We start from the raw sequence: 21,351 nt of genomic DNA, 5'->3' as shown, positions 1-21,351 counted from the left end.
CTTCTTAATAAACTGGGAAGGGCTGTGGTGAAAAATGAAAAACTAAAATATCTGGAACTTCAGTCCAGGATGCTATCCCTGAGGCACATAAAAAAACACTGGGGTCTATATGGGTGTATGGAGGAGGAGGGTTACACATTTAAATGTGCCTATCCCTGCTATCGCACCGTCCATATCCCAAGAGTACTCCAGTGACCCCTAGTAGATAAAAAAAGAAACTGGTTTAGTCAGAAGGTTGGAGAAAGAACCCTCCAATTCTTGTACAATGATCTGGGAGCCTCAGAATGAAATACCATGCAATGCGTTTAATTTAGAATAAATCAATAAAAAAAACACTAGAAGACACTAAAAAGGAAGTGTACTTACATTGGGCTCAATAGACTTATACAGGTCAACTTCATTTAAGTGTTTAAGACTATCGGGTCCTCCCAGACAACTGCGGAAAAAGATAAAACAAAATTAGTATACCAATCTTGTGCCAACAAAAAACTAAAACAGGAAACAAGCAAATAAGTTACTCTCACTAAAAAGGTACCTAAGGATGGTATCCTATTAGCTGTGGTGAGTTACCAAAGCTAAATGATCCCCCTGGGGCTATCCTATTAGCCCCGTAAATCTGCAGATATCGGGGATTATGCTTTGCGTGCCAGCATAATGGTCGATAACTAGCCCCAGGAGACCTGTTAATGGATGGAAACACATGGATCTGTGATGTTTTCACCGATCCCATATGTTATCGGCCAATAACAGGTGATTTAACGCACGGTAAAAATGCGATGGAATTGGATAGCCCGATGGCTTAAAAGCCAGTTGTTACGTGCGGTAAATCACTGCACCTAATAGGATACAGCCCTATAACTGCAATTTTTGAAGTATGTTAATGAAGGTGACATTTAATAGTTAAATTGTTGTCACTGCAGTGAAAATTAACTCCGCTAAATTTTACCTGCCTGTTCTTGTAAGGAAAATAACAAAATTAAAAAAACTATTTACAATTACACATTCAACAGGCATGGGGTCTGTTTTTCACAACTAGATTCAATATTAAGTTACAACAGCCAGTTTCCACATTGTTCCTGGTATTTATTATCAATGTCCTGTATAGCAAAGAGGGGTAGGTTGGATTGATCATTTGTCTATAGGACATGAACAGCACAAAAGGTGTAAACATGCAGAGATATTAGACCTTTAAATTCCTGTTATGTAACCACAATGATGGATATACAGGGTGTCCCTAAAGTCTAGAAACAGAGTTATTGCATCGAGTTCACGTGAATCTTGCAGAGCGCATCAACCTTTGCAGCACAAATGATAGAAATCATATGGAAGAGGTTATTTGTTAAAATTCCAATTAAATAAAATGTTGAAAAAGTCATTCATTTCTTGAAAATATGCATTATAGCCTAAGTGTCCAGACTTTAGGAAGCCTGTAGAATAGTCAGGAGGTGCACCCTGGGATACTGAAATGTAATGCAAAAGAGGGAAGAGCGGGAAACAGAAGAATGTTCCCAGACTTCAAAGAAATTCCATTTAAGGGTATGCATTAAAATAAAAACTCCAATTACTGAAACATATTATAAATAATGAATGTGAAATATTACAAAAACAGAAATGATATGAAAACATACTCTAAATAAAATAATTAAGATAAATAACCCAGACTAGTATTGGTAAAAGCTGTAACGCAATACCTGTAAATGTAACCAACATAATGCAATGTGTAATATAATAATAAATATAGCTTAACAGGTCAATGTCTCTCCAGGCTTTATTTAATAAATTGAAGTAACTAGTCTGAAAGAGAGTCGGTTACAAAAGTATCATATTCATCTCCAACAGTGTAATGTTGCCAATTCTCATCATGAATGTCAGCAGTAGACACAAATTCTACAAATGGGCAGAAATAAATAAACCTTCCATTTTTAATGGAGTGGCGGGTAAGCACATTCACACTGCTATAGGACAGGGAAGATGTTAAACTGCTGGTATTACTTCAATGTGCTGCTATTAAGCAGATGTAGGTTAGTCTGCATTGAACATGAACAGCAGCAATTCCTCTCACATTAGATTTTTAGGACTTGCTTTATAATGGATGTCCAGAGTTCATAGAATTTATCTGTATTCACTTCACTTTGATGTAGCCATGTTGGGTTAAATGCCACTCAAAAAAACGTACTCCGTTTTATTTTAAATGCAAGTGGTTGTGGCCATCCTGAAGACTAACTGCAGCAGTACGTTCCTCTCTCCTATAAAGGGGCATTATAGACCATCTAGGCACATTAATAGGAAACTAATGGTGGCACGGCACTGGCAGTTTCACTATTGCTGAACTAATTTATTCTTTTATCTCCCTACCAAAATATGTATTTCTTGTATTATATTTAAATTAACTCCAGTCAAAATGTATATGCAAAGTGAAAGCTGGAGTCATTTTTAACCTACCCCTTACCAGAGACTTGAACACTAGTATTCTAGTCAATGCTATTCCTCTTAGTAAGCATTATTTAGTTGCTTCCTCCTCTGCTACACTTAGAAATTCACATTTCAGGAAATAGTGAGGATAATCGTTTAGGGCTAAAAACACAGAACATGCATTAGGGCAGAGACAAGCAGAGAAATAAATACTTGCTCCTTTACACTACTGGCACCCAACCATTTTTGGTGTCGCAACAGATGTTATGCGTTAAAGAATAATGTTTTTCTGTGGACTCATACTCTCTACATGAATGAGACCTGTAATTACAGCTCGCCATCCTCTGATGATCCATAATTGGAATGGAGAACAATTTATTACACATACAAATGACAGGTGGACAGATTCTAAAACTACATGACATGTGCATAATGTCCCAGCCATAACATATCAATATGAATGTCTGTTTCCATGAATTATCACGTTAAGAGCAACATGAACCTGGAGGGATGAAACAATTAGGGGAATGTATTATACCCCCACTTATCGTGCAGGTATAACGCTTCCTGCTTCGCCTAGCAGGGAGCAGCAGTGCCAAGATGTATTAACATCAGTGATGCCGATACGGGGAAGTGAAAACTTCCCCCTCCAGCAATCGCTGCCAGATCCCACACAGTGCATCAGCGCACTGCAACTCTCTCTCAGCTGGCTCACTGGGCATGCACGAGATCTCATGCGCTGCCCCTGGCTGTGGAGTACGGGCAACGACACCTGCAGATGACAAAATTGATAGCTGCAGGTGTTGGAACAGTCAGTTCAACGGACCATTCATACATAGCACACCAATATGTGGGGGCAATCTTTTAGATAGCAGCGCTGAATAAGACAGGGGTGCTCATTCTGCATGCACTGTCATACACGGGGGAGAAGCAGTCTCCGTGCACTGATGCCACTTCTCTCCCCATATCGACTATTCTTACATATACCCAATGTACCCTAAAGAAGAATAGGCACAGAAATAGCAGTAATTTATCACTGAAGTAAACAATGCTTCCAATTAATAAAAAGAACCATAGTATGCATGGAACAGAGGAAAGGTAGGTAAGCAAATATTTTATTAAAAAAAAAAAAAAAGCATTCAGCATAGGCAACCTTTAATGTTGTTATACCAATCATGGTTTTATAGTAAGCTTCATATGTGCAGAGATTTATACTTGGGAAGGGGCTGTCCTAGATTAACTCTTAAGTTCAGTGTAAACAAAATGCTGGCCAAAATTAGTTTTTTTACATGCAAAAGGAACCAGCATTATTCCTGCATGCCAAACATACAAATTAATGTCATTTTTCAAAACTATAATGATTGACTGGTGCGTTACAGCCTTCCACTTATCACTTCTCCAGTCATAATACATCTGTCCCATAGTTTTAAGCTTCACTTTCCCCATGATAACTTTCTTAGCCCAATCCCCTCTCCTTCAAGGATATGCAGTTATGGGGTAACCCCTTTACCCTTAGCAACAGCAAATCAATGTGCAAGGACACACATGGCTAAGCAACCTGGAATAGTCCATTTACAACAGAGTAACACCCCTAAAATACACACAGTAACTACTAATAGGGTGCTCAGAATCATTTTACACAAACCAAAGTAAACCAGTACCAGTAGGAGTGGCTTCTTACTAGAAGACAGATTATCTAGTTAAAAAGGGTTGGTGACTTAAAAGTAGATTTATGGTAAACTTACCATAGTAAAATCTCTTTCTGCAAGGTACACTGGATTCCACAGGGAACAACATCGGGGTGTAGAGTTGGATCTTGATCCGAGGCACCCACAGGCTAGCTTTGACTGTTACCAGGATGCACTGCACCGCCTCCTCTATAACCCCGCCTCCAGGCACTGGAGCTCAGTTTCGTTAACCAGTCCAATGCAGTAGCAGATAAAAGACGGTAGATGTTAGTCACATAGAACCACATTCTCACGATAGGAGAAGGGACTAGTGGCTAATGCCATACAAACCCAAAGAAGCTAAGTGCGTCAGGGTGGGCGCCCTGTGGAATCCAGTGTACTTCACAGAAAGAGATTTAACTATGGTAAGTCTACCATAAATCTCCTTTTCTGAAGTGGGGTACACTGGTATTCCACAGGGAATAACATCGGGGATGTCCTAAAGCAGTTCCTCATGGGAGGGGAATCACTGTAGCGGGCACAAGAACCCGGCGTCCAAAGGAAGCATCCTGGGAGGCAGAAGTATCAAAAGCATGGAACCTGATGATTCACTGAGGACCACGCAGCCGCGTTGCACAATTGTTCAGCGGACGCACCTCGGCGGGCCACCCAAGAAGGTCCAACAAACTGAGTAGAATGGGCATTGACAGCAACAGGAGCTGGAAGACCAGCCTGCGCATAGGCTTGTGCAATCACCATTCTAATCCATCTGACCAAGGTTTACTTATTCGCAGGCCAGCCAGGTTTGTGAAAATCAAAAAGTACAAAAAGGGTATCTGACCTCCTGAGGGAGGCAGTTCTCTCTACGTAAATACGGAGAGCCCGTACCACATCCAAAGACCGCTCTTTGGAGGACAAACCAGAAGAGAGAAAGGTCGGAACCACAATCTCTTGGTTAAGATGAAAAGATAACCACCTTAGGTAGATAACCAGGGCAAGTTCGAAGAACTGCCCGGTCACGGTGAAAAATCAGAAAGGGTGGACGACAGGACAAGGCTCCTAGCAGAGGCAATAGCCAGTAAGAACACAACCTTAAATGTAAGACATTTAAGATCCACAGACTCAAGAGGTTCAAATGGAGACTCTTGTAGGGCATTTAAAACAACAGACAGATCCCATGGAGCCACAGCAGGGACATAGGGAGGCTGAATCCGTAACACGCCCTGCGTGAAAGTATGAACGTCAGGAATAGACGTAATTTTCCTTTGAAACCATACCGACAAGGTAGATATATGAACCTTGAGGGAGGCAAGACGAAGGCCTAAATCTAGGCCTTGTTGCAGTAAAGCCAAAAGCCTAGAAGTACTGAATAGGCATCATAATTCTTAGCAGCACACCATGTGAAGTAAGAGTTCCAGACCCTGTAATAAATCCGTGCAAAAGCCGGCTTGCGGGCCTTCAACATTGTTGGAATAGTCGCCTCTGAGAATCCCTTGGCCCTCAGGAGTGAAGCTTCAAGAGCCACGCCGTCAAAGCCAGTCTGGCCATAGACACAAGGGCCCGAACAAGGAGGTCTGGGTGTTGAGGAAGTAGAAGAGGACGCTCTATCGATAGACCCTGCAGGTCTGAGAACCAATGCCGTCTGGGCCACGCTGGAGTGACTAATAGTAGTATTCTCTTTCTTGCTTGAATTTCCGTAGAACCCTGGGTATGCGTGACACTGGAGGGAACACGTATGGCAGCCTAAAGTTCCATGGAATTGCCAGTGTGTCCACGAACGCTGCTTGAGGATCCCTTGTCCTTGATCCAAAGACCGGTACCTTGTGATTGTGTCGAGACGCCATCAGGTCTACATCTGGTAGGCACCACTTGTCCACTAGGAGTTGAAAGACTTCCGGATGAAGACTCCATTCTCCGGCGTGAATGTCCCGACGACTGAGGAAATCCGCTTCCCAGTTGAGGACTTCTGGGATTAACACTGCTGATATTGCTGGCAGATGGCGTTCCGCCCAACGGAGGATTTTTGATACTTCCAGCATTACCATGCGGCTTCAAGTGCCGCCTTGATGATTTATGTACGCCACCAGGGTGGCGTTGTCTGATTGTACTTGAACAGGCCTGTTCTGTACTAGAGGCAGGGCCAGTGTCAACGCATTGAACACTGCCTGCAATTCCAGAATGTTTATTGGGAGGAGAGATTCCTCCCTGGTCCACAGACCCTGGAGAGAGTGTGTTGCCCCAACCCCGCAGACTGGCATCCGCTGTCAGAAGGACCCAGTTGGAGATTCAGAAGGGACGGCCCCTGCTCAATTGTTGGCCCTGTAGCCACCAGCTTAGTGACAGACGAACCTCCAGAGTCAAGGAGATCGATCGAGATCTGATCCGATGAGGCAGGCCGCGCCACTTGGAAAGGATTAACCTCTGCAGAGGGCGAGAATGAAAATAAGCATACTCTACCATGTCGAAAGCAGACACCATGAGGCCTAGTACTTGCATCGCCGAGTGTATCGACACTCTTGGGTGAGGGAGGAACTATCTGATCCTGTCCTGAAGTTTCAGGACTTTCTCTGGAGACAGAAACAGTTGATGAGCCACCCATGGGCTAGTAGGAATTGGACGGTCAGATCCAGATCACTGAGGAGAACCTCTTGGGAGTTTGCCAGGATCAGCAAGTCATCCAGATACGGCAGGATCCTGATTCCCTGACGACGGAGATGAGCCGTCATTACGGCCATTACCTTGGTGATTATCCGAGGGGCCGTGGTCAATCCAAATGGCAGGGCCTGGAATTGATAATGTAAGTTGACAATAGCAAACCGCAGATACTGCTGATGCGACATGGCAATGGGAATATGCAGGTAAGCATCCTGTATGTCCAGGGATACCATATAGTCTTCGGGTTCCATGGCCAGTATAATAGAGCACAGAGTTTCCATACGGAATTTGGACACACACACAAATTTGTTCAATGATTTGAGGTTGCGCATAGGCCGAAAGGACCAGTTTGGCTTCGGAACTAGAAATAGGGTAGAATAGTATTCCCTGCCTTTCTGAGACAGAGGCACCGGCACTACCACTCCTGTATCCAGGAGGGATTGTACAACCAAGTGTAGAGCTTGCGCTTTTAACGGATTCGCAGGGATAACCGTTGTGCAAAACTGGCGAGGGGGACGTCTCTTGAAGAGATTGCGTACCCGTGACAGATAACTTCCCTCACCAAGGCGTCCAAAGTGGTCTCTAACTAGGTCTCGGCAAACTGCAGGAGTCGGCCTCCACCCTGGGGTTCCATGCAGCAGGCTTTTCCTGTATGGAAGCAGGCTGACGGGTTGCCCAGGATTGTTTAGATTTAGTGGTTTTGGAAGAACGAGCCTGTCGCGGATACGCCTGACCTTTGCTTTTCCCGGAGGTCGAAAGCAATGAAAGGAGGTACTCTTAGCCTTCGGAACAGAATGATTAGTATTTGGGAGACACACAGTCTTTGCAGTAGCCAAATCAGTTACAATGTTGTTCAGATCCTCCCCAAATAGATTATCTCCTTTAAAAGGGAGCACCTCCAAAGTCTTTTTGGAGTCCAGGTCCACCATCCAGAACCTCAACCACATAATTCGACAAGCCAGGAAGGACGTAGTAGACGCCTTGGCCGCCATTACACCTGCATCAATGACCACCTCCTGAATATAGTGGGAGGCTGTGGTAATATAAGACAGATATTGTCTGGCAGTGTCAGAAAAATCCTGAGGCAGCTCAGGAGGCTAGCATAACGGGTCTATGTACAGCGCCAGTAAGGGAGTAAATAGACTTCAGGCATCCCTCCACACGCTTATCCGTCGGTTCCTTCAGTGAGGTGACAGTGGCGACAGGCAGAGAACATGACACCACAAGACGGGCGACATGAGAGTCCACCGGCAGTGGAGTTACCCACTTGTTAATCAACTCCGCAGGGATAGGATAACGAGCTAGCATCTTTTTTGACAGGGAAAATTTATTTTCTGGAGACGACCTGGATTCCTGACGCATGTCAATTAAATGGTCAGAATGTGGTAATACTACTTTAGCAACCTTCTGATGTTTGAACTTATCAGGTTTCTTAGACGCAGTAGTAGGCTCAATGTCATCATCTATTTGAAGAATTAGCTTGATAGCCTCCACTAGGTCAGGATCAACAACCTGGGTTGTGGATTCCTCATCAGAAGCAACTGTATCAGTGTCTGACGAATCAGTATATTTCCCATCCTCATCGGAAGAATCATCCGAAATATTAGTGAATTGTGAGGAAGAAATGGCCCGTGTACATGACCCCTTGGCCCCAGAGGGGCATGGGGTAGACTTTTGTCTAACCAAAGATTGACTTAATTGTTGTAATTGGGTAGACCGAGTATCCGCCCAGGTACAGGTACAATATGTAGCTGCAATGGCACAGGAGGTCCCACAGGGGGCGTAAGACGTGTCACAAGTGTAGTCAGCATACTTGAGAACGATGCCCAAGGTGGGTCCTGATTGGCCACAGGTACTGCAGGTAAACTGGGTGTATGGCACTCAGCGCCTGCACCAGCAGCTAAAACTTCTCCCTCAGGTAAATCCGTGGTGCCAGGATGCAGAAGCGTCCGCGGATTTCCCGCCCTGTGTGGCAGACATTATAGAGAACGTAGCCGTAGGGTTTAACGGTACAATATAGCCAAACAATACCTGCAAATAACCCCCTATGTAATGTGACCGTAAATACAGGACACAGAACAGAGGAAAAACATCTAATCGTATATTCTGTGTGACACACACACACACATATATATATATATATATATATATATATATATATATATATACATACATACATAATATATGCACCTAGCCCCTCAGGGTACAGAATAATAAGATTTTAAACCTACCGGTAAATCTTTTTCTCGTAGTCCGTAGAGGATGCTGGGGACTCCGTAAGGACCATGGGGCTAGACGGGCTCCGCAGGAGACATGGGCACTTTAAGACAGACTTTAGGTATGGGTGTGCACTGGCTCCTCCCTCTATGCCCCTCCTCCAGACCTCAGTTAGAGAAACTGTGCCCAGAGGAGACGGACAGTACGAGGAAAGGATTTTTGTTAATCCAAGGGCAAGATACATACCAGCCACACCAATCACACTGTATAACTTGTGATATACTAACCAGTTAACAGTATGAAAACAACATAGCATCAGTCCCAGACCGATGAAAACTATAACATAACCCTTATGTAAGCAAAACTATATACAAGTCTTGCAGATGTAGTACGCACTTGGGACGGGCGCCCAGCATCCTCTACGGACTACGAGAAAAAGATTTACTGGTAGGTTTAAAATCTTATTTTCTCTTACGTCCTAGAGGATGCTGGGGACTCCGTAAGGACCATGGGGATTATACCAAAGCTCCCAAACGGGCGGGAGAGTGCGGATGACTCTGCAGCACCGATTGAGCAAACAGGAGGTCCTCCTCAGCCAGGGTATCAAACTTACAGAACTTTGCAAAGGTGTTTGAACCCGACCAAGTAGCAGCTCAGCATAGTTGTAGTGCCGAGACCTCTCGGGCAGCCGCCCAAGACGAGCCCACCTTCCTAGTGGAATGGGCCCTGACCGATATTGGTAACGGCAATCCAGCCGTAGAATGCGCCTGCTGAATCGTGTTACAGATCCAGCGAGCAATAGTCTGCTTCGAAGCAGGGGCGCCAACCTTGTTGGCTGCATATAGGACAAACAGTGCTTCTGTTTTTCTGACTCTAGCCGTTCTGGCCACGTAAATTTTCAAAGCCCTCCAAGTCTCGCGTAGCCACAGGCACAATAGGTTGGTTCATATGAAAAGATGACACCACCTTAGGCAAGAATTGAGGACGGGTCCGCAATTCCGCTCTATCCATATGGAAAACCAGATAGGGACTTATATGAGACAAAGCCAAGGCTAACAACATGACCACCTTCCAAGTGAGATATTTTAACTCCACCGTTTGAAGTGGTATCAGCGTAGGAATGACCTCATCCGGAATGCCTTTTTCCGCTAGGATCCTGCGTTCAACCGCCATGCCGTCAAACGCAGCCGCGGTAAGTCTTGGAACAGACAGGGCCCCTGTTGCAACAGGTCCTGTCGTCAAGGAAGAGGCCACGGAACTTCTGTACACCTTGGGTATGAGAGGAAGAGGAGGAAACACATAGACCGACTGGAACACCCACGGTGTCACTAGGGCATCTACAGCTACCGCCTGAGGGTCTTTTGATCTAGCACAATACCTCTGTAGCTTTTTATTGAGGCGGGACGCCATCATGTCTATCTGGGGCAGTCCCCACTGACTTGCAATCTGTGCGAAGACTTCCTGATGAAGTCCCCACTCTCCTGGATGCAGATCATGTCTGCTGAGGAAGTCTGCTTCCCAGTTGTGCACTCCCGGAATGAACACTGCTGACAGGGCGCTCACATGATTTTCCGCCCAGCGAAGAATTCTGGTGGCTTCCGCCATTGCCACTCTGCTCCTTGTGCCGCCTTGGCGGTTTACATGAGCCACTGCAGTGATGTTGTCTGACTGGATCAGAACTGGTTGGTCGCGAAGTAAAGTCTCCGCTTGCCGTAGGGCGTTGTATATGGCCCTTAGTTCCAGGATGTTGATGTGAAGACAAGTCTCTTGACTTGACCAAAGACCTTGGAAGTTTCTTCCCTGTGTGACTACTCCACAACCTCGGAGGCTCGCGTCCGTGGTCACCAGGATCCAGTCCTGAATGCCGAACCTGCGGCCTTCTAGAAGGTGAGCACTCTGCAGCCACCACAGGAGAGATACCCTGGCTCTGGGGGACAGGGTGATTAACTGATGAATTTGTAGATGTGACCCGGACCACTTGTCCAGTAGGTCCCATTGGAAAGTCCTCGCATGGAACCTGCCGAAGGGAATGGTTTTGTATGATGCCACCATCTTTCCCAGGACTCGAGTGCAGTGATGCACTGACACCTGTTTTGGCTTCAATAGGTTCCTGACCAGAGTCATGAGTTCCTGAGCTTTTTCTATTGGAAGATAAACCCTTTTCTGGTCTGTATCCAGAATCCTGCCCAAGAAGGTCAGACGAGTCGTAGGAACCAACTGCGACTTCGGGATATTGAGAATCCAGCCATGTTGCTGTAACACCTTCAGTGAAAGGAAGACGCTGTTCAGCAACTGCTCTCTTGATCTCGCTTTTATGAGGAGACCGTCCAAGTACGGGATAACTGACACCTTGCTTGCGCAGGAGCACCATCATTACCGCCATTACCTTGGTGAAAATCCTCGGGGCCGTGGAAAGCCCAAACGTTAACGTCTGAAATTGGCAATGACAATCCTGTACCGCAAATCTCAGGTACGCCTGATGAGATGGATAAATGGGAACATGAAGGTATGCATCCTTTATGTCCAGAGATACCATAAAATCCCCCCCTTCCAGGCTGGCGATGACCGCTCTTAGCGATTCCATCTTGAACTTGAACCTTTTCAAGTATAGGTTCAGGGATTTTAAATTTAAAATGGGTCTGACCGAACCGTCCGGTTTCGGGACTACAAACAGGGTTGAGTAATATCCCCTCCCTTGTTGAAGCAGGGGAACCTTGACCACCACCTGTTGAAGATACAATTTGTGAATCGCATTTAACACTATCTTACTTCCCGGGGGAGAAGCTGGTAGGGCCGATTTGAAAAACCGGCGAGGAGGCACCTCTTCGAATTCCAGCTTGTAACCCTGAGAAACAATTTCTATTGCCCAGGGATTCACCTGTGAGTGAACCCAGACGTGGCTGAAAACTCGAAGACGTGCCCCCACTGGGGCGGACTCCTTTATGTGGAGGATTTTGTAGAGGCCGGGGAGGACTTCTGTTCCTGGGAACTAGCTGTGTTGTGCAGCTTTTTTCCTCTGCCCTTACCTCTGGCAAGAAAGGACGCACCTCGTACTTTCTTGTTTCTTTGTGATCGAAAGGACTGCATTTGATAATGTGGCGCTTTCTTAGGCTGTGAGGGAATATAAGGCAAAAAATTTGATTTACCAGCTGTAGCTGTGGAGACCAGGTCCGAGAGACCTTCCCCAAACAATTCCTCACCCTTGTAAGGTAAAACCTCCATATGCCTCTTTGAGTCGGCATCACCTGTCCATTGCCGGGTCCATAGGACTCGTCTAGCAGAAATCGACATAGCGTTGATTCTAGAACCCAGTAGACCTAAGGTCTCTCTGAGCATCTCTCATATATAAGACAGTATCTTTTATATACCCTAGGGTCAATAAAATGGTATCCTTATCTAGGGTCTCAATTTCCGCTGATAAGGTATCTGTCCATGCTGCTACAGCGCTCCAAACCCAGGCCGACGCAATCGCCGGTCTGAGTAAGGTACCAGAATGTGTGTAAATGGACTTCAAGGTAACCTCCTGCTTGCGGTCAGCAGGATCCCTGAGGGTAACCGTATCTTGGGATGGCAGCGCTACCTTTTTGGATAAGCGTGTCAATGCTTTGTCCACCCTAGGGGAGGGAGGATTCCCACCGTATCCTGTCCGTTGGCGGGAAAGGATACGCCATAAGAAGCTTTTGGGAATCTGCAGTTTTTTGTCTGGAGATTCACAAGCTTTTTCACATAATTCGTTCAACTCATGTGAGGGGGGAAAGGTTACCTCAGGTTCTTTCCCTTATACATGTGCACCCTCGTGTCAGGGACAGGGGGTTCCTCAGTGATATGCAAAACATCTTTTATTGCAATAATCATATATCGAATACATTTAGCCAATTTTGGCTGTAACTTTGCATCATCGTAGTCGACACTGGAGTCAGAATCCGTGTCGGTATCCGTGTCTACTATTTGGGATAGTGGGCGCTTTTGAGACCCCGAAGGTTCCTGCGACATAGGGACAGACATGGGTTGACTCCCTGGCTGTTCCCTAGCTTCCGCTTTGTCTAATCTTCTGTGCAATAACTTTACATTAGCACTTAAAACATTCCACATATCCATCCAGTCAGGTGTCGGCGTTGTCCACGGAGACACCACATTCATTTGCTCCTCCTCCTCCTCCATAGGAAAGCCTTTTACCTCAGGCATGTCGACAAACGCGTACCGACACACCACACACTCAGAGAATCCTCTTATCTGAAGACAGTTCCCCCACAAGGCCCTTTGGAGAGGCAGAGAGAGAGTATGCCAGCACACACCCAGCGCCCCCCCTGCGCCCTGCACCCTTACAGTGACTGCCGTTTGTGTGTGCTGTGTGGGAGCAATGGCGCACAGCTTTACTGCTGTGCGTTACCTCAGTGAAGATCTGAAGTCTTCTGCCGCCTCTGAAGTCTTCTTTCTTCTCATACTCACCAGGCTTCTATCTTCCGGCTCTGTGAGGAGGACGGTGGCGCGGCTCCGGGACAAACTCCAGGGTGAGACCTGTGTTCCGACTCCCTCTGGAGCTAATGGTGTCCAGTAGCCTAAGAAGCAGAGCCTTGAAACTCACAGAAGTAGGTCTGCTTCTCTCCCCTCGGTCCCTCGATGCAGGGAGTCTGTTGCAAGCAGGCTCCCTGAAAATAAAAAACCTAACAAATATACTTTCTGACAGGAAACTCAGGAGAGCTCCCTGTAACGCACCCAGTCTCCTCTGGGCATAGTAGTAAACTGAGGTCTGGAGAAGGGGCATAGAGGGAGGAGCCAGTGCACACCCATACCTAAAGTCTTTCTTAAAGTGCCCATGTCTCCTGCGGAGCCCGTCTATCCCCATGGTCCTTACGGAGTCCCCAGCATCCTCTAGGACGTTAGAGAAAAATAAGAATTTACTCACCGGTAATTCTATTTCTCGTAGTCCGTAGTGGATGCTGGGAACTCCGTAAGGACCATGGGGAAGAGCAGCTCCGCAGGAGTCTGGGCACAACTAAAAGAAAGCTTTTAGACTACCTGGTGTGCACTGGCTCCTCCCACTATGACCCTCCTCCAAGCCTCAGTTAGGATACTGTGCCCGGAAGAGCTGACACAATAAGGAAGGATTTTGAATCCCGGGTAAGACTCATACCAGCCACACCAATCACACCGTATAACTCGTGATACCATATCCAGTTAACAGTACGAAACATAACTGAGCCTCTCAACAGATGGCTCATAACAGTAACCCATTAGTGAACAACAACTATGTACAAGTATTGCAGACAATCCGCACTTGGGACGGGTGCCCAGCATCCACTACGGACTACGAGAAATAGAATTACCGGTGAGTAAATTCTTATTTTCTCTGACGTCCTAGTGGATGCTGGGAACTCCGTAAGGACCATGGGGATTATACCAAAGCTCTCAAACGGGCGGGAGAGTGCGGATGACTCTGCAGCACCGAATGAGCATACTCAAGGTCCTCCTCAGCCAGGGTATCAAATTTGTAGAATTTTGCAAACGTGTTTGCCCCTGACCAAGTAGCAGCTCGGCAAAGTTGTAAAGCCGAGACCCCTCGGGCAGCCGCCCAAGATGAGCCCACCTTCCTTGTAGAATGGGCTTTAACTGATTTAGGATGCGGCAGTCCAGCCGCAGAATGCGCCAGCTGAATTGTGCTACAAATCCAGCGAGCAATAGTCTGCTTAGAAGCAGGAGCACCCAGTTTGTTGGGTGCATACAGGATAAATAGCGAGTCAGTTTTCCTGACTCCAGCCGTCCTGGAAACATAAATTTTCAAGGCCCTGACTACATCCAGTAACTTGGAATCCTCCAAGTCGCTAGTAGCCGCAGGCACTACAATAGGTTGGTTCAAGTGAAAAGCAGATACCACCTTAGGGAGAAACTGGGGACGAGTCCTCAATTCTGCCCTATCCATATGGAAAATCAGATAAGGGCTTTTAAATGACAAAGCCGCCAATTCTGATACACGCCTGGCCGAAGCCAAGGCCAATAACATGACCACTTTCCACGTGAGATATTTTAAATCCACGGTCTTTAGTGGCTCAAACCAATGTGATTTTAGGAAATTCAACACCACGTTGAGATCCCAGGGTGCCACTGGAGGCACAAAAGGGGGCTGAATATGCAGCACTCCTTTTACAAATGTCTGAACTTCAGGTAGTGAAGCTAGTTCTTTTTGGAAGAAAATCGACAGAGCCGATATCTGTACCTTAATGGAGCCTAAGTTTAGGCCCATAGTCACTCCTGCCTGTAGGAAGTGCAGAAATCGACCCAGCTGAAATTCCTCTGTTGGGGCCTTATTGGCCTCACACCAAGCAACATATTTCCGCCATATGCGGTGATAATGTTTTACCGTTACATCTTTCCTGGCTTTAATCAGCGTAGGAATGACATCCTCCGGAATGCCCTTTTCCTTTAGGATCCGGCGTTCAACCGCCATGCCGTCAAACGCAGCCGCGGTAAGTCTTGGAACAGACAGGGCCCCTGCTGCAGCAGGTCCTGTCTGAGCGGCAGAGGCCATGGGTCCTCTGAGATCATCTCTTGAAGTTCCGGGTACCAAGCTCTTCTTGGCCAATCCGGAACCACGAGTATTGTCCTTACTCCTAGTTTTCTTATTATTCTCAGTACCTTTGGTATGAGAGGCAGAGGAGGGAACACAAACTGACTGGTACACCCACGGTGTCACTAGAGCGTCCACCGCTATCGCCTGAGGGTCCCTTGACCTGGCGCAATATCTCTCAGTTTTTTGTTTAGGCGGGACGCCATCATGTCCACCTGTGGCCGTTCCCAACGATTTACAATCAGCGTGAAGACTTCTGGATGAAGTCACCACTCTCCTGGGTGGAGGTCGTGCCTGCTGAGGAAGTCTGCTTCCCAGTTGTCCACTCCCGGAATGACCACTGCTGACAGTGCTAGCACGTGATTTTCCGCCCATCGGAGAATCCTTGTGGCTTCTGCCATTGCCGTCCTGCTTCTTGTGCCGCCCTGTCGGTTTACATGGGCGACCGCCGTGATGTTGTCCGACTGGATCAGTACCGGCTGGTGTAGAAGCAGGGGTTTTGCCTGACTTAGGACATTGTAAATGGCCCTTAGTTCTAGAATATTTATGTGTAAGGAAGTCTCCTGACTCGACCATAGTCCTTGGAAGTTTCTTCCCTGTGTGACTGCCCCCCAGCCTCGAAGGCTGGCATCCGTGGTCACCAGGACCCAGTCCTGTATGCCGAATCTGCGGCCCTCTAGGAGATGAGCACTCTGCAGCCACCACAGCAGAGACACCCTGGTTCTTGGAGACAGGGTTATTAGCCGATGCATCTGAAGATGCGATCCGGACCAATGGTCCAACGGGTCCCACTGAAAGATTCTGGCATGGAACCTGCCGAAAGGAATTGCTTCGTAAGAAGCCACCATCTTTCCCAGGACTCGCGTGCAGTGATGCACCGACACCTGTTTTGGTTTCAGGAGGTCTCTGACTAGAGATGACAGCTCCTTGGCTTTCTCCTCCGGGAGAAACACTTTTTTCTGGACTGTGTCCAGAATCATTCCCAGGAACAGTAGACGTGTCGTCGGAACCAGCTGTGACTTTGGAATATTTAGAATCCAACCGTGCAGGTGTAGCACCTCCTGAGATAGTGCTACTCCTACCAACAACTGCTCCCTGGATCTCGCCTTTATTAGGAGATCGTCCAAGTACAGGATAATTAAAACTCCCTTTTTTCGACGGAGTATCATCATTTCCGCCATTACCTTGGTAAACACCCTCGGTGCCGTGGACAGTCCAAACGGCAGCGTCTGGAATTGGTAATGGCAATTTTGTACCGCAAATCTGAGGTACTCCTGGTGAGGATGATAAATGGGGACATGCAGGTAAGCATACTTGATGTCCAGGCTTGCAATAACCGCCCTGAGCGATTCCATCTTGAACTTGAATTTTTTTTATGTATGTGTTCAAGGATTTCAAATTTAAAATGGGTCTCACCGAACCGTCCGGTTTCGGTACCACAAACAGTGTGGAATAGTAACCCCGTCCTTGTTGAAGTAGGGGCACCTTGACTATCACCTGCTGGGAATACAGCTTGTGAATTGCCTCTAGCACAGCCTCCCTGCCTGAGGGAGTTGTTGGCAAGGCAGATTTGAGGAAACGGCGGGGGGGGGGGGAGACGCCTCGAATTCCAGCTTGTACCCCTGAGACACTACTTACAAGATCCAGGGATCCACCTGTGAGCGAGCCCACTGATGGCTGAAATTTTTGAGGCGGCCCCCCACCGTACCTGGCTCCGCCTGTGGAGCCCCACCGTCATGCGGTGGACTTGGAAGAAGCGGGGGAGGACTTTTGCTCCTGGGAACCTGCTGTTTGTTGCAGCCTTTTTCCCCTACCTCTGCCTCTGGACAGAAAGGACCTGCCTTTTCCTCGCCTGTTTCTCTGGGTCCGAAAGGACTGCACCTGATAAAACGGCGCTTTTTTAGGCTGTGAGGGAACATGGGGTAAAAATGCGGACTTCCCAGCTGTCGCTGTGGAAACTAGGTCCGAGAGACCATCCCCGAATAACTCCTCACCCTTATAAGGCAAAACTTCCATGTGCCTTTTGGAATCTGCATCCCCTGTCCACTGCCGAGTCCATAAGCCTCTCCTAGCAGAAATGGACAATGCAGTTATTTTAGATGCCAGCCGACAGATCTCCCTCTGTGCGTCTCTCATGTATAAGACTGAGTCTTTTATATGCTCTATGGTTAGGAGAATAGCGTCCCTGTGTAGGGTGTCAATATTTTCTGACAGGGAATCTGACCATGCAGCGGCAGCACTGCACATCCATGCTGACGCAATAGCTGGTCTAAGTATAATGCCTGAGTGTGTATATACAGACTTCAGGATCGCCTCCTGCTTTCTATCCGCAGGTTCCTTTAGGGCGGCCGTATCCGGAGACGGAAGTGCCACCTTTTTAGACAAACGTGTGAGCGCTTTATCCACCCTAGGAGGTGTTTCCCAACGTGCCCTATCCTCCGGAGGGAAAGGGAACGCCATTAGTAATTTTTTTGAGATTACCAATCTTTTATCGGGGAAAGCCCACACTTCTTCACACACTTCATTTAATTCTTCAGATGGGGGAAAAACTACGGGTAGTTTTTTCTCCCCAAACATAATACCCTTTTTAGTGGTACCTGGGTTTATATCCGAAATGTGTAAAACCTCTTTCATTGCCTCAATCATGCAACGAATGGCCCTAGTGGACATTAGATTAGACTCATCGTCGTCGACACTGGTATCAGTATCCGTGTCGACATCTGCGTCTGCCATCTGAGGTAGCGGGCGTTTTAGAGCCCCTGATGGCCTTTGAGACACCTGGGCAGGCACAAGCTGAGAAGCCGGCTGTCCCGCATTTGGCATGTCGTCAAATTTTGTGTGTAAGGAGTCGACACTTGCACGTAATTCCTTCCATAAAACCATCCAGTCAGGTGTCTGTCCCGCAGTGGGTGACATCACTTCTATAGGCATCTGCTCCGCCTCCACATAATTTTCCTCATCAAACATGTCGACACAGCCGTACCGACACACCGCACACACACCGGGAATGCTCTAACAGAGGACAGGACCCCACAGAAGCCCTTTGGGGAGACAGAGAGAGTATGCCAGCACACACCAGAGCGCTATATAATGCAGGGACTAACTGAATTATGTCCCCTATAGCTGCTATAATATTTACTGCGCCTAAATTTAGTGCCCCACCTCTCTTTTTTACCCTTTTCTGTAGTGTAGACTGCAGGGGAGAGCCAGGGAGCTTCCTTCCAGCGGAGCTGTGAGGGAGAAATGGCGCCAGTGTGCTGAAGGAGATAGCTCCGCCCCTTTTTCGCGGACTTTTCTCCCGCTTTTTAAGGATTCTGGCAGGGGTAATTATCACATATATAGCCTCTGGGGCTATATATTGTGATTGTTTTGCCAGCCAAGGTGTTTTTATTGCTGCTCAGGGCGCCCCCCCCAGCGCCCTGTACCCTCAGTGACCGGAGTGTGAAGTGTGTATGAGGAGCAATGGCGCACAGCTGCAGTGCTGTGCGCTACCTTGGTGAAGACAGAAGTCTTCATGCCGCCGATTTTCCGGACTTCTTCTTGCTTCTGGCTCTGTAAGGGGGACGGCGGCGCAGCTCCGGGACCGAACACCAAGGCCAGTTCCATGCGGTCGATCCCTCTGGAGCTAATGGTGTCCAGTAGCCTAAGAAGCCCAAGCTAGCTGCAAGCAGGTAGGTTCGCTTCTTCTCCCCTTAGTCCCTCGTTGCAGTGAGCCTGTTGCCAGCAGGTCTCACTGTAAAATAAAAAACCTAAAATATACTTTCTTTCTAAGAGCTCAGGAGAGCCCCTAGTGTGCATCCAGCTCGGCTGGGCACAAAAATCTAACTGAGGCTTGGAGGAGGGTCATAGTGGGAGGAGCCAGTGCACACCAGGTAGTCTAAAAGCTTTCTTTTAGTTGTGCCCAGACTCCTGTGGAGCCGCTATTCCCCATGGTCCTTACGGAGTTCCCAGCATCCACTAGGACGTCAAATAAATAAGATTTTACTCACCGGTAAATCTATTTCTCGTAGTCCGTAGTGGATGCTGGGGACTCCGTAAGGACCATGGGGAATAGACTGGCTCTGCAGGAGACTGGGCACATCTAAAGAAAGATTTAGGACTATCTGGTGTGCACTGGCTCCTCCCCCTATGACCCTCCTCCAAGCCTCAGTTAGGACACTGTGCCCGGAAGAGCTGACACAATAAGGAAGGATTTTGAATCCCGGGTAAGACTCATACCAGCCACACCAATCACACGTAGAACGTGTGATAGGAACCCCGGTTAACAGTATGATAACAAAAGGAGCCTCTGAACAGATGGCTCGCAATAATAACCCGATTTGTGTAACAATAACTATTTACAAGTATTGCAGACAATCCGCACTTGGGATGGGCGCCCAGCATCCACTACGGACTACGAGAAATAGAATTACCGGTGAGTAAATTCTTATTTTCTCTGACGTCCTAGTGGATGCTGGGAACTCCGTAAGGACCATGGGGATTATACCAAAGCTCCCAAACGGGCGGGAGAGTGCGGACGACTCTGCAACACCGAATGAGAGAACTCCAGGTCCTCCTCAGCCAGGGTATCAAATTTGTAGAATTTTGCAAACGTGTTTGCCCCTGACCAAGTATCCGCTCGGCAAAGTTGTAAAGCCGAGACCCCTCGGGCAGCCGCCCAAGATGAGCCCACCTTCCTTGTGGAATGGGCTTTTACAGATTTAGGCTGCGGTAGTCCCACCGCAGAATGCGCCAGCTGAATAGTGCTACAAATCCAGCGCGCGATAGTCTGCTTAGAAGCAGGAGCACCCAGTTTGTTGGGTGCATACAGGATAAACAGCGAGTCAGTTTTCCTGACTCCAGCCGTCCTGGAAACATAAATTTTCAGGGCCCTGACTACGTCCAGTAACTTGGAATCCTCCAAGTTCCCAGCAGCCGCAGGCACCACAATAGGCTGGTTCAAGTGAAACGCTGATACCACCTTCGGGAGAAACTGAGGACGAGTCCTCAATTCTGCCCTATCCATATGGAAAATCAGATAAGGGCTTTTATAGGACAAAGCCGCCAATTCTGACACACGCCTGGCCGAAGCCAGGGCCAACAGCATGACCACTTTCCACGTGAGATATTTCACATCCACAGTCTTAAGTGGTTCAAACCAATGTGATTTCAGGAACTCCAAAACCACATTGAGATCCCAAGGTGCCACTGGGGGCACAAAAGGAGGCTGAATACGCAGAACTCCCTTGACAAAAGTCTGAACTTCAGGCAGGGAAGCCAGTTCTTTCTGGAAGAAAATCGACAGGGCCGAAATCTGGACCTTAATGGACCCCAATTTGAGGCCCAACGACACCCCTGCTTGTAGGAAATGCAGGAATCGCCCCAGTTGAAATTCCTCCGTTGAGGCCTTCCTGGCCTCACACCAAGCAACATATTTTCGACAATGCGGTGATAATGTTTTGCGGTGACATCCTTCCTGGCTTTGATCAGGGTAGGGATGACTTCCTCCGGAATGCCCTTTTCCTTCAGGATCCGGTGTTCAACCGCCATGCCGTCAAACGCAGCCGCGGTAAGTCTTGGAACAAACAGGGCCCCTGCTGCAGCAGGTCCTGTCTGAGCGGCAGAGGCCAAGGGTCCTCTGAAAGCATCTCTTGAAGTTCCGGGTACCAAGCTCTTCTTGGCCAATCCGGAACCACGAGTATAGTTTTCACTCCTCGCCTTTGTATTACCTTGGGAATGAGAGGCAGAGGAGGAAACACATAACCCGACTGGTACACCCACGGTGTTACTAGAGCGTCCACAGCGATCGCCTGAGGGTCCCTTGACCTGGGGCAATTCCACCTGTGGTCTTTCCCA

General features: G+C 47.6%; 1 protein-coding gene across 1 annotated transcript in view; it reads right to left on the bottom strand.

Annotated features, from left to right (window-relative positions):
- The window catches only part of PTGES3 (prostaglandin E synthase 3), a 121,208-nt gene that overhangs the window by 35,008 nt on the left and 64,849 nt on the right, over positions 1-21,351 (bottom strand). The window contains exon 3 of the mRNA XM_063952541.1: positions 367-436. Coding sequence (XP_063808611.1) covers positions 367-436 — 70 coding nt within the window. The remainder of the gene's footprint in view (positions 1-366; positions 437-21,351) is intronic.

The sequence above is a fragment of the Pseudophryne corroboree genome, chromosome 2, assembly GCF_028390025.1.
Source record: "Pseudophryne corroboree isolate aPseCor3 chromosome 2, aPseCor3.hap2, whole genome shotgun sequence".
Classification (NCBI taxonomy): Eukaryota; Metazoa; Chordata; class Amphibia; order Anura; family Myobatrachidae; genus Pseudophryne; species Pseudophryne corroboree.
This window is presented reverse-complemented; position numbering and strand designations above follow the sequence as displayed.